General features: G+C 31.2%; 1 protein-coding gene across 1 annotated transcript in view; it reads right to left on the minus strand.

Annotated features, from left to right (window-relative positions):
- Positions 1-2,000: 2,000 nt before the first annotated feature.
- The window catches only part of LOC118072255 (uridine phosphorylase 1-like), a 33,672-nt gene continuing 15,756 nt past the window's right edge, over positions 2,001-19,916 (minus strand). Inside the window, exons 2-6 of the mRNA XM_035091967.1 lie at positions 16,750-16,873; positions 11,924-12,085; positions 11,642-11,827; positions 6,164-6,496; positions 2,001-5,518 (exon numbers count right to left, since the gene is read on the minus strand). Coding sequence (XP_034947858.1) covers positions 5,336-5,518; positions 6,164-6,496; positions 11,642-11,827; positions 11,924-12,085; positions 16,750-16,873 — 988 coding nt within the window. The 3' untranslated portion in view covers positions 2,001-5,335. The remainder of the gene's footprint in view (positions 5,519-6,163; positions 6,497-11,641; positions 11,828-11,923; positions 12,086-16,749; positions 16,874-19,916) is intronic.

A 19,916-nucleotide genomic window follows, 5' to 3' on the forward strand; every position in this document is an offset into this window, starting at 1 on the left:
GTAATAAAAATTACTCGAAAACCCAATAAAATTAGATTGAAACTAGGATAAGTATAAAATAAAAGAAGGATGAAGTTAGGGCAAAACAAAAATAAAATTAGGATGAAGATAGGATAAAATTAGTATGAATTTAGAATAAAATCGAAGAAATTTCGTCCAACGGAAACGCTAATTTGTTGCGTATTCCGACTTTAATTAGGATTTGTTCATCTTAAGTTCAATCTTAAGAAAGGATAGTCTTAAGATAAGAATAGGATGAAAAAAGGTGTTATATTTTGAGTCAGGATCTTATCTTTTCCCGCGAATTTTTTTAAAGATTCGTTGTAAGTATATTATCGTTTTTAATTTTGTGTTAAATTATTAACATTACCATCAAAACGATCTTTTGAACAATAAGCTGAAAATCATCTCTTGCACACTGTATTATGAATTTAGTGGGCATACAATAGATAAAGAAATTCATGTCTGATACAAGCGTGATTTTTCCAAATTATCTTATGACAGTTATGCTTAAAATAAAATAAAATGATGATATTGTCGAATCAAATGCAATACTTTTTATTAATTTATATATTGTATTATTAGTTGTATTGTTTTATTAGTTTATATTTTTAGTATATATTGTAACGTTATTTTTCTGTCCCTAAAGAGTATACTCCATAACGCACCTTCCTTCAGGTGGGCATCCTGATTAGAACCATCCCTGAGAGACTACAACTTCTTTACCTAGGGTGCCAAGTTATTTTTATTCACCAAAATAACTAAACTGGTGTAACTTAAACTAATACTAACTTAAATCTAAGCTCAATATCTCAAAACTTACTAACTGACTCAATATCTACAGAATATTCTCAAAATCTCAATACTTAAAACTAAACCTCAGACTAACTTAACTAAGAGGGTTCTACAAAATCAGGATCCTCCTGAACAGGGCATGTCCTAGCCCTCAATTGTGTAGGTTGTGGAGAGGGGTCGTGTCCGACCAACAAAAAGACAATTAAATAAAAAAAAATAAACCCAAATTAAATAACTAACCAACAGAATGAGTTGAAGGTCCCCAAACTACAAGAAATAAATTGACAGGTTCACATATTTTTAATTCTCGAATTTATTTTAATAATTTTTCTCAATCAACTTTCTTAACAATTACTAGACAAACTTCAAATTAAACCAAATAAGACTATAACGTATAAAGTATAGTATAATTCTGGGGCTTAAATAAATCGCATAACTAACTAAACTTGAAAACTTAATATCATAATTTTTAACAATAAACAAATCTTCAAATCAACTTAACTAAACTTAATCCTAATCTTTTTTAATCAAATCCACAAGTAAACTTAAAATAACAAGCACGAGAGCAAACCAAGCCTCACGGATTTACTTTTATACTATAAAATATTTTCAACTAACTACAAATTTACCTTTTAACCCATTTTAAAATTCAATTCTCAATAACTTACATCTTCTGCAGAGAGCTTTTGATAGTCTAGCTTTTGTCAAACCTAGTCCTGGTTGTCCTGGACTTCCTTTTACTTCCATTGAAGATCCTCTCTGGTCTTCATTCTTCTTTCTAGAACCTTCTTAGCTCTTCCCTTTCACCATGGTGGTCACACTCGACTGTCCATGAGCACAGCTCGCAATCGACTCCTCAAAAAACATTTTTCCTCAAATTTTTATTCTCCAATTTCTTCATTTTCTTCTCTCTCTACTCAAAACGTTTTCAATTTGTCGAATCACATTTTCTATTGGTGGTTTTCTATGTTCACGTGACTTCTCCCAGATTTTCATATGGAGGGGTCACTTAAAACTAATGTGCACCGAAACTTAATTTATATTTTTATGTAATATTTTCTTCATAAATCATTACCGAAACATACTAAATTGGCTCTTATTAGCCTTAAAAATCTTAATAAAATATTGCTAGAGCTAACAATGAGACGTTATAAAAAAAATAACGTTACAATATATATATATATATATCTTCCAAACTCAGTAAAGATGTGTAAACATATTTATTATTCATTCAATTAACAATATTTTGTATTTAATACATCACCACATACAATGTTTCTTACTACTTTACATAAGTATGTCATGTAACGCAGTACATTTTTTCATATCAACCTAAATATATCAACATCTTATTTATTGATTTACTGAGTCAAATAACCTACTAGAACAATGTTGATAAGTACTTCCATGAGTTTCAGATAACGTAGTGTATCTGTGATCAAAAATGATCTTAAAACATCGTTTAGATACTGCAGCTAATCACTAAGGATTTTTAGCATCCCAGCGAGAAGTTATTGTAACGAGTCCTATTTTGCGAATCCCGACTTTTGAAAAATCTCTACGTTTTTAGGTCTGTGGAGTCTAATACAACAGTTTTTGAGTAGACATCAGTGTGTACATGTACGTATGTGCGTTCAGAATTATTTTTTATCTTGACTTTTTGGAAAACAAAAAATATTGACGTGGGACTAATTGCATTCAATGCATAATTACGCAACTTAAAACTGATTAAGATTTCAGTAGAATCGGAGCAGCATTTTCTGTGCCGAATCAAAAAACTAAAAAAAATCGTGCAATCATTTTTGTGATTCAGACAAAATTTTTGAGCCTGATCTCCTAATGATAATTATAAGTAATACAATTATACTAGTTATGATAATAATAATAAGTAATTTTGAAAGCAAAATCAGTCTTCCCAACCTTTTTACTAGGAAGTTAGGCATATGGACTTTCCGGGTAGCACATAGACCGCTGAAAAGCACCGACATTGTTTTGATATAGTTATATCCATTAAGTTGCATGACTGAAGTTTATAGAGATGTTTATTATTGTTTTTTGAAAATTGTAGAAATCTGAACTATTTCTAGTTTTTTTACAAGTTTTCCCTTCCTACTTATCTTCTAAGTTATGAATTTTACATTTTCATTTTTAAAGTTTTTCTAAATTAATACTAATACCAATATTAAAAAGTTTTTTTTTGAACAATTTCATAAAATACTAATAATCATTTTTGTATATGTTTCCCTTAGTCTAGCATTTTACACCTCGTTAAGATGTTCTTATCTTATCTCTTTCTTTTTATAATATATATATCACGTAAGCCTTTTTTCAAATATAATTATGGCTTACTATCATTAAAATAAGGAACAATAATAAAAGAATATTTTGAATTTCATATTTTTCAATGAATAATAAACATTGCCATTAGTTTCAATCGAAATAGTCATCTCTTCTATTCATTACTTTTCACATTTCTTACAAGAGTATCATACATTATTTTTTATTATCATGCCAATGTTCTCAAATATTGTACTGAGTACGTATCACGTGTATGTAAAAAAGAATCAGTGTCAAGTTATTTTGCTATATATAGTGTACATAATATAACACTCGAATGTTGTTACATGGATATTATTAAACGTTAAGAACTTTTTAAAGTGCTAAAATTGAACAGTTTCGTGTGATAAATTTTTTTTCAAAATACGATAGTTATGTCAAATTACTTATAAACAATTACGCATGGAATAATTCATTTTATATTATTGTTATTATTATGCTATATTGAGCTATTTTTATAATTCTCTTGTTACGATAAATAATGAATCGTAATTTAGCAGAAGTATTATGGCTTAGAAGTTCAAAATTTGATATTAAATGCAACGGTTATAGAATATGGTAAACATCGTTAGTTTGAAACGAGCTCAATATAACTTTTACACATAATGTTTGTTTAATTACGTGTAATCTTGAACTTATTATATTTTTCAATATGTTATAAATAATTATTTAAGTAGAAAATATTCTTTTTAATTGATGTATATTATTAAAAATGATTTTTATTTAAAAACAAAATCTGAAAATACTAAAATGGACATTCATTATAAAATGAGTATTAAGATAGTCAATTGAAAAAAGGCCGCTAATAAAATGTAAACATGTGGCATTGGGATTTATTTCATTTTTACATTAATTATTTATTATTTAACGATAATATTCTCATTCCATTGATGCATGTCATTCCAAGATTTCAAATTCATTGAAGATCGTTTTTTAATTCATTTACAAAATAGATTTATTATCGAATGAAAACAAAAGATTTTCATAAAAAGTTTCAGTTTACTAGAGTATTTATCTGTAGTATATGCTATTTCTTAATTACACGTTTGTTCATTTATTTTGTTTATAAGGTTTCTTCAGAAGTTTTATGATTTCTCCTTTTTAACAATGTTTATTCATTTTAGAACAGTAGTAGAATTGTGAAATAGTTACATTCTAAGTTGCTATTAATATACCAAAATATCAAGAAGATAATATTTGTATTGATATGTATTTTATTGATAAAAATATATAATCAAAATTTATTGGAAAATTGAATGCTTAATCTTAAACAAGTAAATTATCTATAGTTATTCTGGAATGCAATGAGGTGCAATGACAATTTTAACTTCTATTTCTTTGATTCGATAAAGTTCATTCGACAAGACTGAGAATCGTTTTATTACTGGAAATACTTGTAAAAACTTTAGATGTTATCACAGCATTCGCAGACAACAATTGTAATGTTTTTTGTTAAAAACAAATGTATAAATGTAGTTTAGTTATTGATCCATAAATAAACATTTGTAGTAAAATTTAAAAGATTCTTTAGTACAATCTTACAGAACCTTTTTTTCTTGTAGAAAGAGTTAACGATTTACCACAAAAGGAGATTGATAATTTACCAAAGTTCAATTCAAAGTATTTTAAATAATTTTTACTATATCTTCAGTAAACTCACTATGTTGATTACAATTTTTTATAGAGACTCGTTTATAACCCGATTCGTTTCTTTAGATATATAACATCAAATTACATTAACAATTCTCTTGATGTGTCGAAAATTCTGCATCATAGCTTAAAACCATTAAACAGTTCTCGATATATAGAGAAATTTGATATTTTTAAATGTTTCATCTTATTTTTAGACTATTTGTAATTTTTTTCGTAACGATTTGAAATATGAATCGGCACTCATTTGTACTCAAATATCCCATAAAGAATGCAACCAACGAAAATTCTTTCTCCACTATCATGAGAAAAAATTCTTTAACTACGAAGCTTTGATAATTATTTTTTACCAACGATGCTTTATTTTCAAGTTTATAAATTTTATGTCTTATTCACTTTTATAATTATACTGTAAAAATTTGTTAAGAATACCATGAATAAACATTTTTTTCTCAAGAATTCGATTAATACAGATTTTATAATGATGTAATCTTACAATTAGATTAAACGAAATAACAAATTGATAAATACATTGTATTAAATAACTGGCAGTTCAGTCATAGTTTTCTGACTCTTGTTGAACAAGTTTAAAGCGACGTGGACTTTTAACAGCTATAGATCCATGGCCTTCGCAAATTAAGCGACCTTTAGTTTGCAGGTACTTTCTGATATATCTAGCAACGAGAACTTGAGGTCGTTTTTGCCATTCCTCTAAGACTTCTTTAGGTGCCATAAGCTGCAGAAATGTGAAAATGGAATAATAAATTATGTATTTTTGTAATTGAGCCAAATTATAATTATCAAAATATCTATGGAAAAAATAATTCGAGGTTTATTATTCGGTTAATCAAGTAAATTCATTCTAGGAAACGTTACTAGAATTCTAGTAAAATTTCATCTGCAGTCTAAATCACTTTCTCATACTAGATGATAAATAGCATAAGAAAAATAAAAAAAGTCAGTCTCATAATTTCTATTTTATGCTTTCATCACGTTTTCCTCTTGTATAACAACAATTGATACGCGAATAGTAGTAATGATAATAATATAAATAATAACAACAATGTCGTACTGAACACTTGTTGTATATCTATTGACAAGACTTTTTTCGAAAAATTTACTTAACGATTCGATTATAAATATGAGTGAAGGGATTTCTAGTAAAGCTACAAGAATTATAGAAATATTACCAAAGCAGTTAGTTTTTTTTTGTTGAGTTATAAAATTGATATTGAATTTGAACAACCGGCAAAAATGATGTCTGAGTCTTAATTTAGTGAGTATTTTATTATAAATATACTTCTTGAAGGATTGGTCGATGTTAATATTTGAAACTAACTTTTTTATTATCAAATGTTATGTAAAAATTGTTTTTAAATACCTGATCACTTTTCAATCGATCCAATAATGTAACACACACAATTGCAGATCTGATTCCTGCATGATGTGTAAGTGCTGCGAATGCTAATGCTTCCATTTCTATATTTATCACTCCAGCTTTTTGTAGTTTTTGAAGATATTCCATTTTATCGGCTTCCGTATATTCACAAAAAGCACCATCAAGACGACCTTGACCTTCGTAAAAATCATTTGTACACATTGTTTTCCCAACTACTGTTTCATATGGATCATCTTCGTGAGCCATAGCTTTCAACTCCCGTGTTAATTGTTTATCTATTTTTGCTGGCCTTCGGAGCATTTTACCCAGTACTGGCTAGTATGGACAGAAGATAATATATTACAATAAAATTAAATAAAATTTTTTAACAAATCGATAATTGTCAGAAGATAATCTTTACATTCAAAGAGTCAATAATCAAAAATTTGACATATTGCTAACGCTGAAATTTTTTTAACACTTTGATTAAGTTCAAGTTTCACGTACACTCAGAAAAAAAAAATTATACTTAAAATCCCAATCCAATAATAATTCGATTTACAATCATGTGTCAATTTCAAAATAAGATTAGTAATTGCAACTATGTATTTCGCCTAAGGCATGCAAATTATCAAGCTCGAAGATCAGTTTCAATACGATATAGAGAGAAAGTGGCATGACTGAAACAGGAGTTGTCACACATGCCCGTACAATTGTCCGGGGGGAGATCTATGTGTGGCGTCAGGGGTACTGCTTGTACGTAATTGGTGATCTTAATGTGCGATACATCCTTCGTACTGAAGAAGTCTTAACTTATAATAATAGTAGAATTTCTATGGACGACAATACGTCGGCTAGAGCGTCGATGCTGTTGATGAACTTCAGGTAACAAATGCTAAAAATTTCGCAGACAGAGTAAGACACGTTGGATAAAGTCGCGAAACACACGAATTTCGATCCGTCTCAATGATTTGATGACTTCCGTATTGACAGGGCATGCAATCTTTCGTGCACATCGAGCATAAAATACCGTAGAATCTGATTCAATTTGCCCTAATTGCGGGAGTGGAGAAGACGATACAGTGAATTTTTCCTTTTGCATTTTCCCACATATAACAATAAACGTAAAGACCTCATTTCAGCCATTTATTCGGGAACGAATATCGATCTCTGCCAAGCGTGGCCCAAGATAACTTTAAAGTTTTTCCAAACCAGGGACACATGTAAGGCACTCGAACAATTTATGAAATCGTGCGTGGAAGAGAAATTTTGCAAGGATGTTAGGCACATTCGGGAGTGAAGAAGAAAAAAGAGGAACGCAAAAACGACGACAACTACAAAAAATAGGCCAGTTTCTCTACCTTGTCGAAGTAGCAGACTGCTATAACCGATAGCAGTCAATACACCCCGATAGCTCGTGAACAATAGTGATCTACGTCTGGATATTTCCAGAGAACCCGAGCACAGGCTGCAGGACTGCAACCGTCGCAGAACACTTGTAGTCTGTGGATCATTCTCTTTTAATGTCAACTTTCAATTTATCACCAAATTTTATTACCACTAATTTGGATTTTCTTACAACTGTTGATAATATTATGGTGCATTCCCTCACACCATAAATAGTTATGACCGCTGACCAAAGCGGATAAAACTGGTACTACAGAAGACCACATTTCAAGCCTACATGAGAAGCTGTAAAGTCGAAAAACGACATGTTGAACCAGGTCTTTCAATTGAAGTTGGACTCGTAGTGGTATGTTCAGACCACAGGCTAGCTGCGTGTATTCTCGAGGAAAATCTATTCCAGGAATGCCTCAATACCTATCAGGCCTTTATTGGGAATTAAATAGGTAAGCGTAAATCAGGCATTCCCAACCTATGGCTGATAAATTTATTTTTCAGATGAATTAAGATTTTTCTAATTTCGCATTACTCAATAACTTTCTCATTACAAACTTACAACTTTTACTGAAAAATGTTTTAGTTAATCATTTATTAAACAATGTTTATCTGGTCTTTATGATGCCTTATGACAAAATTTCCTTCTGAATTAGGCACTTATTATATTGGCCTTATTAAGATGTTTGAAGAGCGAATAAAAAAGTTGTAAGGATAGCTTTAAAATAAATTTTTTACAATATTGTACAATATAGGATAAGGACCACAGATGTTTTTAAAGAAAGTATTACTGGATCATCCGGAAAGTTCGTGCTGCATCTGAAACTGCTTAGATATTGAACGGTGCTCAAAACATGAAAGAATGAATCATTTTATAAACGTGGAATTAATAAGTTTGAAGAAAGATGGAAGCAAGTAATTGAACAGAATGGTCAATATCTAGTAGATTAATATCAGTCAAATTTGTAATATTCTGGTAGTTTTATTTACAAAAAAACGGTACGAACTTTCCAGATAACCCGACAAAATGACAGATCGCATACAAGATCTTAAAAGGACTTCGAATCTGTGCAAATCTCAGTCCTAAATCACATAAACAAACCACTTGCGCGTTGCTATCAACAAATTCTGACGTTCGTTAATCCATCATAAATACATTTACATGGGCACATATGTATATTTTATACTTCCTCCGTTATTTTAAGAATTGCCTTCTGGCGATTTTTAACAGCTTGGTAAAGATATTGGATTAGGCTGAAATAAATAAGCAAAATCTAAAATTAAACTCATCATTCGAAATTTCAATCAGTCTAATTTCCAATATTGCCATTCCTCAACTCTGTCTGCTTGAAAATAAATCGAACAAATTATTTTAAAGACAAAAATAATTTACTGAAGTTTAGAGCAATTCCCTTACTTTTTAGAAAATTTGTATCAATTCTATAGACTTCATCTAAAATTGTTTTTAACCTGATCTCATTTTTTCCATTAAACTTGTTTAAAAAATCCAACAATTCTTCTTCGAATGACTTTCCACTCCTCAAAGCCAACATCTGAACCCATTAAGAAAATTTTAATCTTTGAACAGCTTCAAATTTTCAGAATCAGAATTATTATTATCATTACAAATTTTAGAGCTATCATCTCTACCTTCATCACCGATCGTCCAGTCATATTAGGTTTTATGTTAAAAAATATTGAAATAGCTGAAATTTTGGTAGTATATTTTCAGGAGATGTAGAATTAATTTCACCTAAAAAAGTGAGCTCCGACTCCAGGCAAGAGTTGAAATCACTCTCTAACACATTTTTATGAATTTTTTATGTTTGTTTTCATTTCTTTTGACAAATCTGAAAAAATGTTTTTTACAAAAGTTGTTGTAGTGTAGTGAGAGAGACAGAGCGACATGTCAGCGCTTGTCACAATTATTCCGAGTATTTCATCACAATAAACGTGCCTGAATAGAACACAAACGTGAACAAAAACCATAAGATAGATAAGGAGAGTTATGTTCACGTATGAGAAATATAAGAAAGAATAGCTGATGTCACAAGGTCAGCAATTTCAAGACAAAAATAAATTAAGTGATCGTCAGAATTGCATAAAAATATTACCGTATGTGACATAAAATGAATCGCAAAATGAAATTAAAATTATTATTATGATTATTGACATTTTAATTATTGTTATTATTAATATTATTATTGGTAAAAAAAGAGCTCATCTCTCCCACAAAAATTCTTGAGAGTTTTATTGATCAAAGATGCTTTCAAATAAACAATTTTAGAATCCGACACTACTTATTTTCGACTGAAACTCCTGATACCTTAAGTAATGTTATTATGCTGGAGAATCCTACATCATTTTCAATGTAATACAATTATAAAGAAGAGTGTGAAAATATAATTATATTTCAACATTACTCTGAATGAAATGAAGCATTGAAATTATATTGAAAACTTTAAGACAATTTAATAAAGTTACATGAAAAACAGTGTAAAAACTATTATCTGCATCAATTGGAAGTGATAATAATTTTGAAAAATCAGTAATAATTCCATTTGTTAGGAGTAAAACTCATATATTGTTAATATTTGCATAACTTGAAAAAACTACCTCTATCTACACACATTTATATTACTTTTGGAGAACAGACGTCATAACGTATGTCTACAGCTACAACTCTGGTATTTACAACGTGAGCTACAACTTTCGTTGGTCCCGTTAGTAGAACACTTTGGAAACAAGTGTGTCTATCCAAGAAAAATCTAGCTCTATCCATACTGTTTAAATCCGTCCACTTGTCCATCCCTCACTGATAGTGGCATCAAAATTATTATAAACATCTCTCTTCTTCTATTGCTTGTAAATTACAACTATTCTCTCTTTCTATTCTATTGTTTTCATCATAAACCCACTTGGGGGGGGGGTAATTTTTATTGTTCAGTTCAGTTTATCAACCCGCTAGAAAGAATACTTTTTCCTATTAATCATAAAATTTCGATAACATCGTGCAAGAGTTCACGAAGAACTGTTGGCAACTCGAACTTGATTAGAGATTCTGTTATTTCTCTTTAAATTGAGAATATTGGCAATACAAAATTAATTTCCCAAGCAGAGTTAAAAAGAGTGACTTTTGTAATTATCTTTTGAGATTGAATTACAATCATGAATTCCAAATTTCACATGGAATTATATGGTCACATTGATTTCTCAAATTCTGAACCCTATTTGTATTTGTTTTGTTTTTCATGCAGAGTAATTGACTGTTATTATAGTAGAATTTTTCTTTACTACTTCTTTTAGTGCTATTTTATTAACAACTATCAAGTATTATTACAGTAAATTTTCCATAAAATATTTACAAAAGTTATCCTTTGTGTTGGCAGTACATTTTATTTCATACAGAAATACAGCAGTTAATAATTAAATTAACTACTACAATAGAACCCCGCTAATATAGTTTTTTGTTTCCTATTCCTCAGTGCCCAAAATCTCTTTAACTTAAAATACAAAATCTTGCAACTTAAACGAGTAATTTCAATTTATTCAATTAGGTATTAGAACTTAGTGTGGTATAGTTGTGTTTTGACGACCCCTATAACTTAAAGCATTTATCAGCCCTTTATTTCCAACAAAGGTAGAAGCAAAAGCTTCTGTTAAAAAATTTAGAATCAGTAGAAGGATGAGAAATAGAATATAATCAATAAGATAATAGTTTTCAATTATAAATAGAAATAATTGTTCACCTATAATATTAGTGTAAACCAGTTAAGTGTAACTAAGTTTAAGTGAATTAATAAATTTGTGATCTCTTAAAATAAAATCTGTGTTTACAAATTAATTAAAATCCTGAAAACTATCCACGGCATAACAAGCAATAGGTCTGATTTTGTGAATCCTGAATTTTGACACATCTCTGCGTTTCAATGGTAAACTAGCTAATCCTTGTTTTTCTTTCTACTGGGATGTTAGTCGTGTGGACTTTTCGAGTCTCATCTAGACCAGTGGAGAGCACTGATGTTTATTTAAATTTTTGAATAGATTAAAAATTTATTGTAATAGTTCATAAATTAACTTTACCACTTCAAAGTACGATTTCAGCATTCCATCAACAACTTCTTCTGTTATAACTACTGTCCCGCCTTCTATGCCGATTCCTCCACACGTTCCAATTCGAATAAATAATGGATCTTTTACCCTTGCGTGGTACATTAGTTTTATCACTTCATGAAGGAGTATTCCTAATGATGATACTCCCATTCCATGCTTCAAGAAAATAAATGTTTCAGAATTAATATCAATTTTGAATTCACGAAAAATAATAAATATCTAGAATAATTAATAGCGTGCAAAGAAACTTACACTAATTGATAGAACAGGACCAACTTTATACATAGAATAGCGATATGAATATTGTGTGATATTTGACAAAGTCGTTCCTGTTGGAAGCTTGTGACCTATTTCTTCCATTATAAAATAAGCAAAATTTTCCATTCTTTTCGGTGTTCCTCCCATGCATATGAACTGTAAGAAAATGAAATTATGGATTGACATACTTTTGAGTAAAATGGCAAAGAGTTTAATTTCGGAAAATTTTTAAGCAAAAAAAATTATTCTCATAATTAAGTTGAAACATGAATGTTTGTAAATTTTATTAAAAAAATGAATCCTAATCATATAAAACTCTGACAACATGAATTATCTTTAATATTGTATGTGATGCGAAGTATTTTGTCCATCACATTCTATGTTTTTTATTACTGAAACAAATAATAACGTTAATAATCTGTATTTTTGGCGAAAGAAAGTTTTTTGGGGCTCTGTGAAGTGATCTATTTCAATTCTCGTTTAGTTTCCCTTCATTTTATGACAATGATGTTTAGGAAATAAAAGTTTTTTAAATTTTCATTCTTTAAAAAAGAAATTTCCGTAGACACGGTACATAAATATTAAAGTTATTGAAAAATTCTCATATATATTAATCATCGCTGGTATATTTGGTTTTGTTAATAACTTTTCAACATCACAGTAGGGTATAATCTTAATTTTTTTTCAAGTTTTTAATCAATTTGCTTTTTTTTTTAGTGACTAGGGAACAGAACCATATTCCGTGATTTAAATCTTCTTTATGATAGCCGCATTTACATTCTGGGGAGCTAAGAAAGTTTACACGGTCAAGGAAGCTAACCAGGTTACAGTGATTAGCTTTACACCTGTTAGCTGTGACTATCACCTGTCGCGTTAATCGTTTCTCGGCAAACTATGACCGTACTTTATTTTGATTTATTGATTGGAAGTATTGCTTGCCTGTGTTGTTGGTATTTATCGATTAAAAGTTGTAGTTTGCGGTGTCAATGTAATTTTTTTTCTTCAACATGATTTTAAAGTCAGTAAAAGAAACAGTAATGGACTTGTCCGGTGAACCCTTGGTCCTGTGTTTGGCCAAGGTGTCTGCTTCCTCGTTTCCTACAATGCCAATATGTGAGGGTGTTGAGAAAATGTCAACTTTGAATGACCTAACCGATTAAGGATGCTTTCTGGCTTCGCGTTATTTTATTGAAGTGTATTAATTTAGTTTCAGAGGGACATAGTACCAGCCCTAATTTCTGCAGGTTTACCTTTAAAGTTTTAATAGCTTTTTCTACTGCATTCTTAGAATTATTTATTGATTTACTTTAATTATACACAGCAATATCGTCAGCAAATTCAGCAGTATTGACATTTCTTGGTAGGTTTTTACCTATTTTGACTGTACAAATTATGGACAGCAGGGGACTAAACACCCCTCCCCCGTTGGGGAACACCTATGTGCAAAAGCATTGTTTGCTGCTCGAGAGCCTCAGTACTAATTATTCTTGCCTGTGTTATGTGTTCAATAAAATCTATTATTTGTTTAGAGCATCCAAGTTCGATCAGTCTATCGAGGAGTACATCAGTTTTCAGATTATCGAAACTACTTTCACATCTAGGAAAGCGGTTGGGGTATCTCTTTCATCTACAAAACCTTCTTCAACAAAAAGGGAAAAATTAATAAGATTATCTATAAAGAATTGCCCTTGGCGAAATCCGGTTTGACTCTGGGAAATAACTTGAAAGTGTTCAACCCTCTACTGAAGCCTGGTTCTAACTAGTGTCTCGAAAATTTTACAAAAGCATGATGATAGCGTAATTTGTCTAAAATTTGTTTTGTTTTTCTTTGTCAATAAAGTGAATAAATATTCTTTTCCAGTCAGATGGATACTGCCCGCTTTTAGATGCATGTTACAGATGTATAATAATATTAATTTATATTTGGTTGGCAATTTTTTGATTGCTTCATAGCTAATTTTATCTAGTTTTGGAAATGAATTGGAGTTACGAGAGTTTAAGGCAATGCTAAATTCCCTGAAATCAAAAATTGCAACAAAGAATTCGCAGTTTGGAGCAGGTGGGCTGTAATCAGGATCTGTAGGAACCTAAGGTGGACATAGTTTGTTAAGAGCTATGCTTATTTTTACGTTAGTTTGCAAATTTTCTTTTTTATTAGTTAGGTAAGTTTTGACTTATTTATTCTTAGGAGTCTCAGCTATGTTCCAGGTGTATTTAATATCGTTTCTAAAATTATGTTAGTTGCGAATTCTTTGAAACATTCTTTTTTTTCTTCAAGAGCTTTCCTGTCCACGCCGATATTTTTTTATATATAATTAGAGCTGCTACTTCTTCAGTTATTTTCCATTTCTCATACGCTTTTTAAAAATCTTTTTTGCCTGATGACATTCTGTATACCATCATTCAACAGGATTTCTATGAATTTTAGTATTTATTACTTATTTTCTAGGAGTATTGGCTTTAATTGCGTTGGTAACTATGCTGGTAAACCGACATTGTGCCCTGAGTAGTAGCGTGCCAGACTCGCGCACTATGGGTAATAGGTTCGATTTCCGGTCGAGACGAGACCCATCTGTAATATAGAACTTCTCTGACCAAGATGAGCAGAAGGCCTCTTAGAAGGCAGTCACAAGTGTAAGCAATCGTGTTGATGACTAAATAGTACAAAAAGTTTTATTGCCGCTATGATGCCCTTGGGGAATCAGGCGACACCCCATTGTATATCCAGCTTTACCTGAGCAAGAGGCATAGGTGGAATCAAAAATTCCTCACACTCTCTCTTGTTGTCTTAAGCTGATGCTGAGGAAACTAGGAACCTCTAAGGTAACCGGCGTAATCTCCAAAAGCAAGAGCGATTTCTTGTGGAATTGGGACGACCTCTAAGGTTGACACTGGGCCAATAGATCTTGCCTAGCTGATGCTGAGGAAACCGGAGGGGGGGGGGCACAGGGCTGGTGAAATCTTCGGAGGTTGAAAGATAACGTTCAATTCGAACCACCGTGGGAATTAACAGGGATTGTTTCGGAGCTGATAAGGAGAACTGAGGCAACTTGGGAACTTGGAAGCCTGCAAGCCTAAGATATAAGACCATCCTTACTGTGTAAAATAGACTCTGCTCAATAGCCCTAACAGGGTGAGCGCAGGTAAAGGCGGAATATTCTGACTCCTTCTTCCAAAAAAAAAAAAAACTATGCTAACAAATATATTATATTTTTCTTCTCCACTAGCTTTTAAACGTTACATATTGATCTTCTACGTATTTATCTACCTTACACCAATCAGTACGGACCCAGCTTATTTTCAAAGATTTTTTGTGGCAATAGTTTTCACCCCTCTAAATGTTTATTTCTATAAAGTAAAGTAAAGATGATTAAATCAAGATTTGTAGTTTGTTTCGATGAAAGTCTCTCCACCTCAATGTGTCTGTGTTATGAATAAGTAATTCTTTGTCCTCTACCACTCAAAGGAGTCTCTTACCATTGTTATCAGACTCTTAACAGTTTCAGTAAATTTGGTATGCATTAAAATCTCCCTCGAACAATACCCTATTACTACTTTCAAAATAACTAGATATTGTGTCCTATTGTTGCTGATCAGGGACTGAACCCGGGACTCTGTAACACACTAGCAGCTTAAATGGAACTTTGACATTAGTAAATTGGAAACTACAAAAATTAACCGGATCGTTGGGCGTCTTAAGATTGTTTATTCCTTTAAATGCTAACTCTTTTCTTATAAATATTAACAAACTGTCTTACCAAGCCCGAATCCTGGCTTTTCTACTTGTTTTAAATCCTGGGAATTGTATTTCCCCGGTTGAATTCAGGCCCGTTTTTACATAAGCAAAAACATTTCTTTTTTTCATCAGAAGTTCGAGCTCCGGAATATGTTCTGCAACACTTCTGAAATTCGGAAAAATTATTCTGATACCTTCTGGACATAAGAGTTGCTGCGTTGGTGGAGCGGCACCATCGTGATAACTGTCTGTTGTTGGTTCAATATATGCCATTGTGGAATGGAGTATTAAATCAGATTTCTTTTTTCTTAACGAGTTGGATCAATAATCACTGATGCTTAGATCCAAAGGACTGAATGCTGCACTTAGTGCAGGACTTCGTTGGCCTTTAAGTTTAATGTGTGACTGACCTCAGAACCATTGACATTCTTAGGGTGTTTGAATATATGATACCGAGGCTATTGTAATGGTCGCGTAACTGCACTGTGAAGTCATCATTATGGAGCTTGGTCAATATTCTTTCTGTACACAGGGAGGCTTGAGAAAAATAGTGCACTTAAATCACTTAGAGTGAACTTGTCACTATTTAACTGGTTATCTGTATTATTCCGTACTAACTAACGACTATTAACGATTGTTATTGGGATTCGCGGAGTGATAGTCTCTTTAACTACTCTTTACAACTGCTAGATCCCAATTCCATGTTTAGTCTTGTTGAAAACGTTACATAGTTTCTCACATTTATAAGTACCTGTGTCGTAGTAGTACGAGAAAACTAATTTTTTACCCTTACAGAAAAATGTTTACTGCTAATAGGGATGATTGATCCTTTTATTAGTATACTTATTCAGCAAAATAAATTTTTCCGATCTTACTATTTTTTTTTCAGTGTTTTTTTCAAAGGTTGAATCTTGAAAAAAAATTCAACCATATATTACTATCAGTCTACAAACTACATTAAATCTTGCCCGTATCTATGAATAAATCGAAAAAGTACATGAATAGATACGTATAACTCAAACAATTCTGTCAATATTATATTGTAATTATCCTACAATGTGATAAAAAAAAGTTTTAACTTTACCTTTACATCTCCGAACATTTCAACAAGATCATGTGAGCCGCTTCCCAAGGCTAAATGATAAAGGATATCTTGATCCATTAACTCGATGTGTGGATTTCTGAGACAAACTGTTCCATCACTGTAACTGCAAAATAATAATAGTATGAATCATAAGTATGAAATTGAAATATTTGTCTGCCTCAAATAAAATATGTTTTGTCATATACCCACGTGAATGACTTTATTCATGAATAGAATGACAACATTTGTTTATGTGCATGATGGAACGCATACTGTTTTTCTCTACAAGACAAAACATCTTATTCTACTAACCTCTAGACTGAAAATAAAATCGAAATTTCCATAACAATATAATAAAGAACGTATTCGCTTCGTAGGAATGAACATATAGAGATTGAAACCATGAGAGCCGCCGGCCGTCGACACAATTTTTCTCTTAATATCGAATGTATTATAACAAAGTCATCCGAAAGTGAAAGAAAAATTCGAATATTCAAGAAAATTATAGAAGTAATCATGGAATTTAATATTTAGTTTTTTAATTCTAAACATGAAAACAAAAAATGATATCGACGTGGGACGATAATGTTATAATAATTAATCCATTCCAATGGAAAAGACGAAGGAAAAAAGAATAATGAAGTTAATTTAAGAATGAAAATTTTGACTGACGGACTTTTAGTTTTTAAGATTTTGAATTGTATAGAATCACGTTATTAGTTAATTTAGATTATTTTGGCCTGTTTTGGAGGTTTTTACCCACCACAGGATTTTTCCCTCCAGAATAATTTGTTTTATTTATTTTTAAGCAGGCAGAGTTGAGAAGCGGCAATATTGGAATCTAGGCTGAATGATTATTTAATTGATTTTCATAATTTCGAATTAGAAATTTAATTTTAGATTTTGCATGTTTATTTATTTCAGCCTAATCCAATATTTTTACCCAGCTATTGAAAATTGCCAGGAGGCAATTTTCAGAAGATCGGGAGAAGTGTGAAATATATGTGTGTCCATCTATAGATGGATTGACTAACGACAGTTTGTTAGTTAACGACGATTGCTTGACGATTAGATTGTTTATAGCAACGAGGGGAGAGTTTTTTTATCTCCAGTATAGGACTGAGACTAGCTAACATTAGACGTCTTGTCTTTGATTCTGTATTTGAATCTGTCATTTTTAATAAACTAACTTTTAATAATAGTTGTTCTCATTCTATTATTTTACAATAATTATTTATGTTGTAAACAAGAAGAAATTCAACTTTACGATAAAATTAGAATTTTTTCCGCCCATTATTAATACACACAAACTTTTTTTTTTTTATATCATAAGTTACATTTATCATGGCTGGAGAGCGGGATCTAAGTTGTCGATTATCGATTGGTGAAATGAAGTGGAACCTAAGTGATTTACTTAAATTTCTAGTAACTTAAGTACTCGAAAATACAATCATGATCAATCTTAAGTGAACACCAAATTTTTTTTTGACGTTTTTGAAACAAATAATGACGGATTGAGTAAATCTTTAAACAATCCCATGAGGATATGTAATTGTGTTTATTTACAAAAGCTGTACGACAATATTCACTGTCACTATGGTGACAAATAAAATCAAGTCTTCAAATCGTACAGTACAATGTGTTTTGCAAACTTTGCTTTCTGTTTCACCTGATCCTTCATTATAGAAGTAAATTATGGCACAAGGTAAAGTAAGAGTGACTAATAATACGATGAAATCCACATCGTGACTTACAACTACCACCAATTTTTTAATTCACTAACAGTAGTAATAATTAATGTGTCTGCATCTTCACGTACCAGTTTATCATTAATGTTTAATTGCTACAAGAATTCTGCTGATGTAATAATAAATTTCCGTTCATTGGCTATGATGATACAAACAGATTTTTGTGGAATTGAATTAGTCGCATGAGTTGTTTTACAAACATCATAGAAATTGGATTTAGTTACTTTCCTCATGTATGCATTCTCATTGAATAATAACTACGGAAATGGTGATAATCCGAATTCCAGTGCAGTAAATATTAAATCCGTCTTATTCGTTAAAAGTTTGGTAATTCTTCAAGATAATAAGAAGAGGTTAATTGTTGGTAAATTACTGTAGTTTACTATGATTCCTTCCCGGGCAACAGTAAAAGTTTGAACTTTGTGTGCTCGTGTAGTGAAATTTTATTAATTGTGTTTGACCGGATGTTTTTATTCCTTTTTATCCTTTCTCAAATGCAAAATGACAATCAATATTGGGACTTTCAATAATTCAAGTAGATCAGGAAGTTAATCGAACACGTGGCTGAAATGGTTCATGTTCATTTAATTAGGAAATAAATCTAATTATGTTTTTCTCATCACGATGGATACGACCTAGTGAAAGATCTACATGTTGCTCACTTGTTAAACTAGAAATGCCACAAAAATTTTCTAAATTACCCATAATATTGGAGGCAGAAGGAATAGTAGATAAATACTGAGCCACTGCACTCGATGTCACGCCTCCTACACGTTTCAAATGTGTTCCAAAATACTGATTCAACGTTTGTTCTACCGCTATATTAGACTATACTCCAGCCCCCGCTTTATATGATCTACGAATAGTGAAAAAACCCTATGTTGGGAAATTTTCATATTCTTCTTCGTTATCAGCCATTAATGTTTCAAGTCCCGCCATATCTTGCAGATGAAGTTGCGCACATTTTGCATCAGGATAATGGCCTGTAGCATGAAATATATGCTGCAGGCTTTTCAATACTGTGTAAATGCAGCTTCCAGTTTCCTAAGCGTTCTGCTTCAAGTGCAATCAACATTGTTTGAAAATATTGAATCCATAGTTTAGCTGTAGAACCATTATCTCATAAACGTTAAAGGTTCTGTAAGTAGTTCAGATAATTTTCTAATTTCACGATTTGACTCACAGTCACCAAAGGATAAAGGATTTTCATCCTACTTAGCAAAAAATAATTTAATTATCTTTTTATATATCTCGTATGGTGGGATACTTTTACATATAATGACTTCAAGCAGTAAATGTCAAAATATAAGCTTTAATTGCACGGGAAAAAGTATGGCCACTAAAAATTTTTTTAACTTATTCCAAAGCATAAGCTATTGACCATAAATCTTCTTCTAATCCACTTTCAGCTATAATGTA

Source organism: Chelonus insularis, unplaced genomic scaffold (genome assembly GCF_013357705.1).
Source record: "Chelonus insularis isolate UGA/USDA-ARS -01 unplaced genomic scaffold, ASM1335770v1 contig_90_pilon, whole genome shotgun sequence".
Classification (NCBI taxonomy): Eukaryota; Metazoa; Arthropoda; class Insecta; order Hymenoptera; family Braconidae; genus Chelonus; species Chelonus insularis.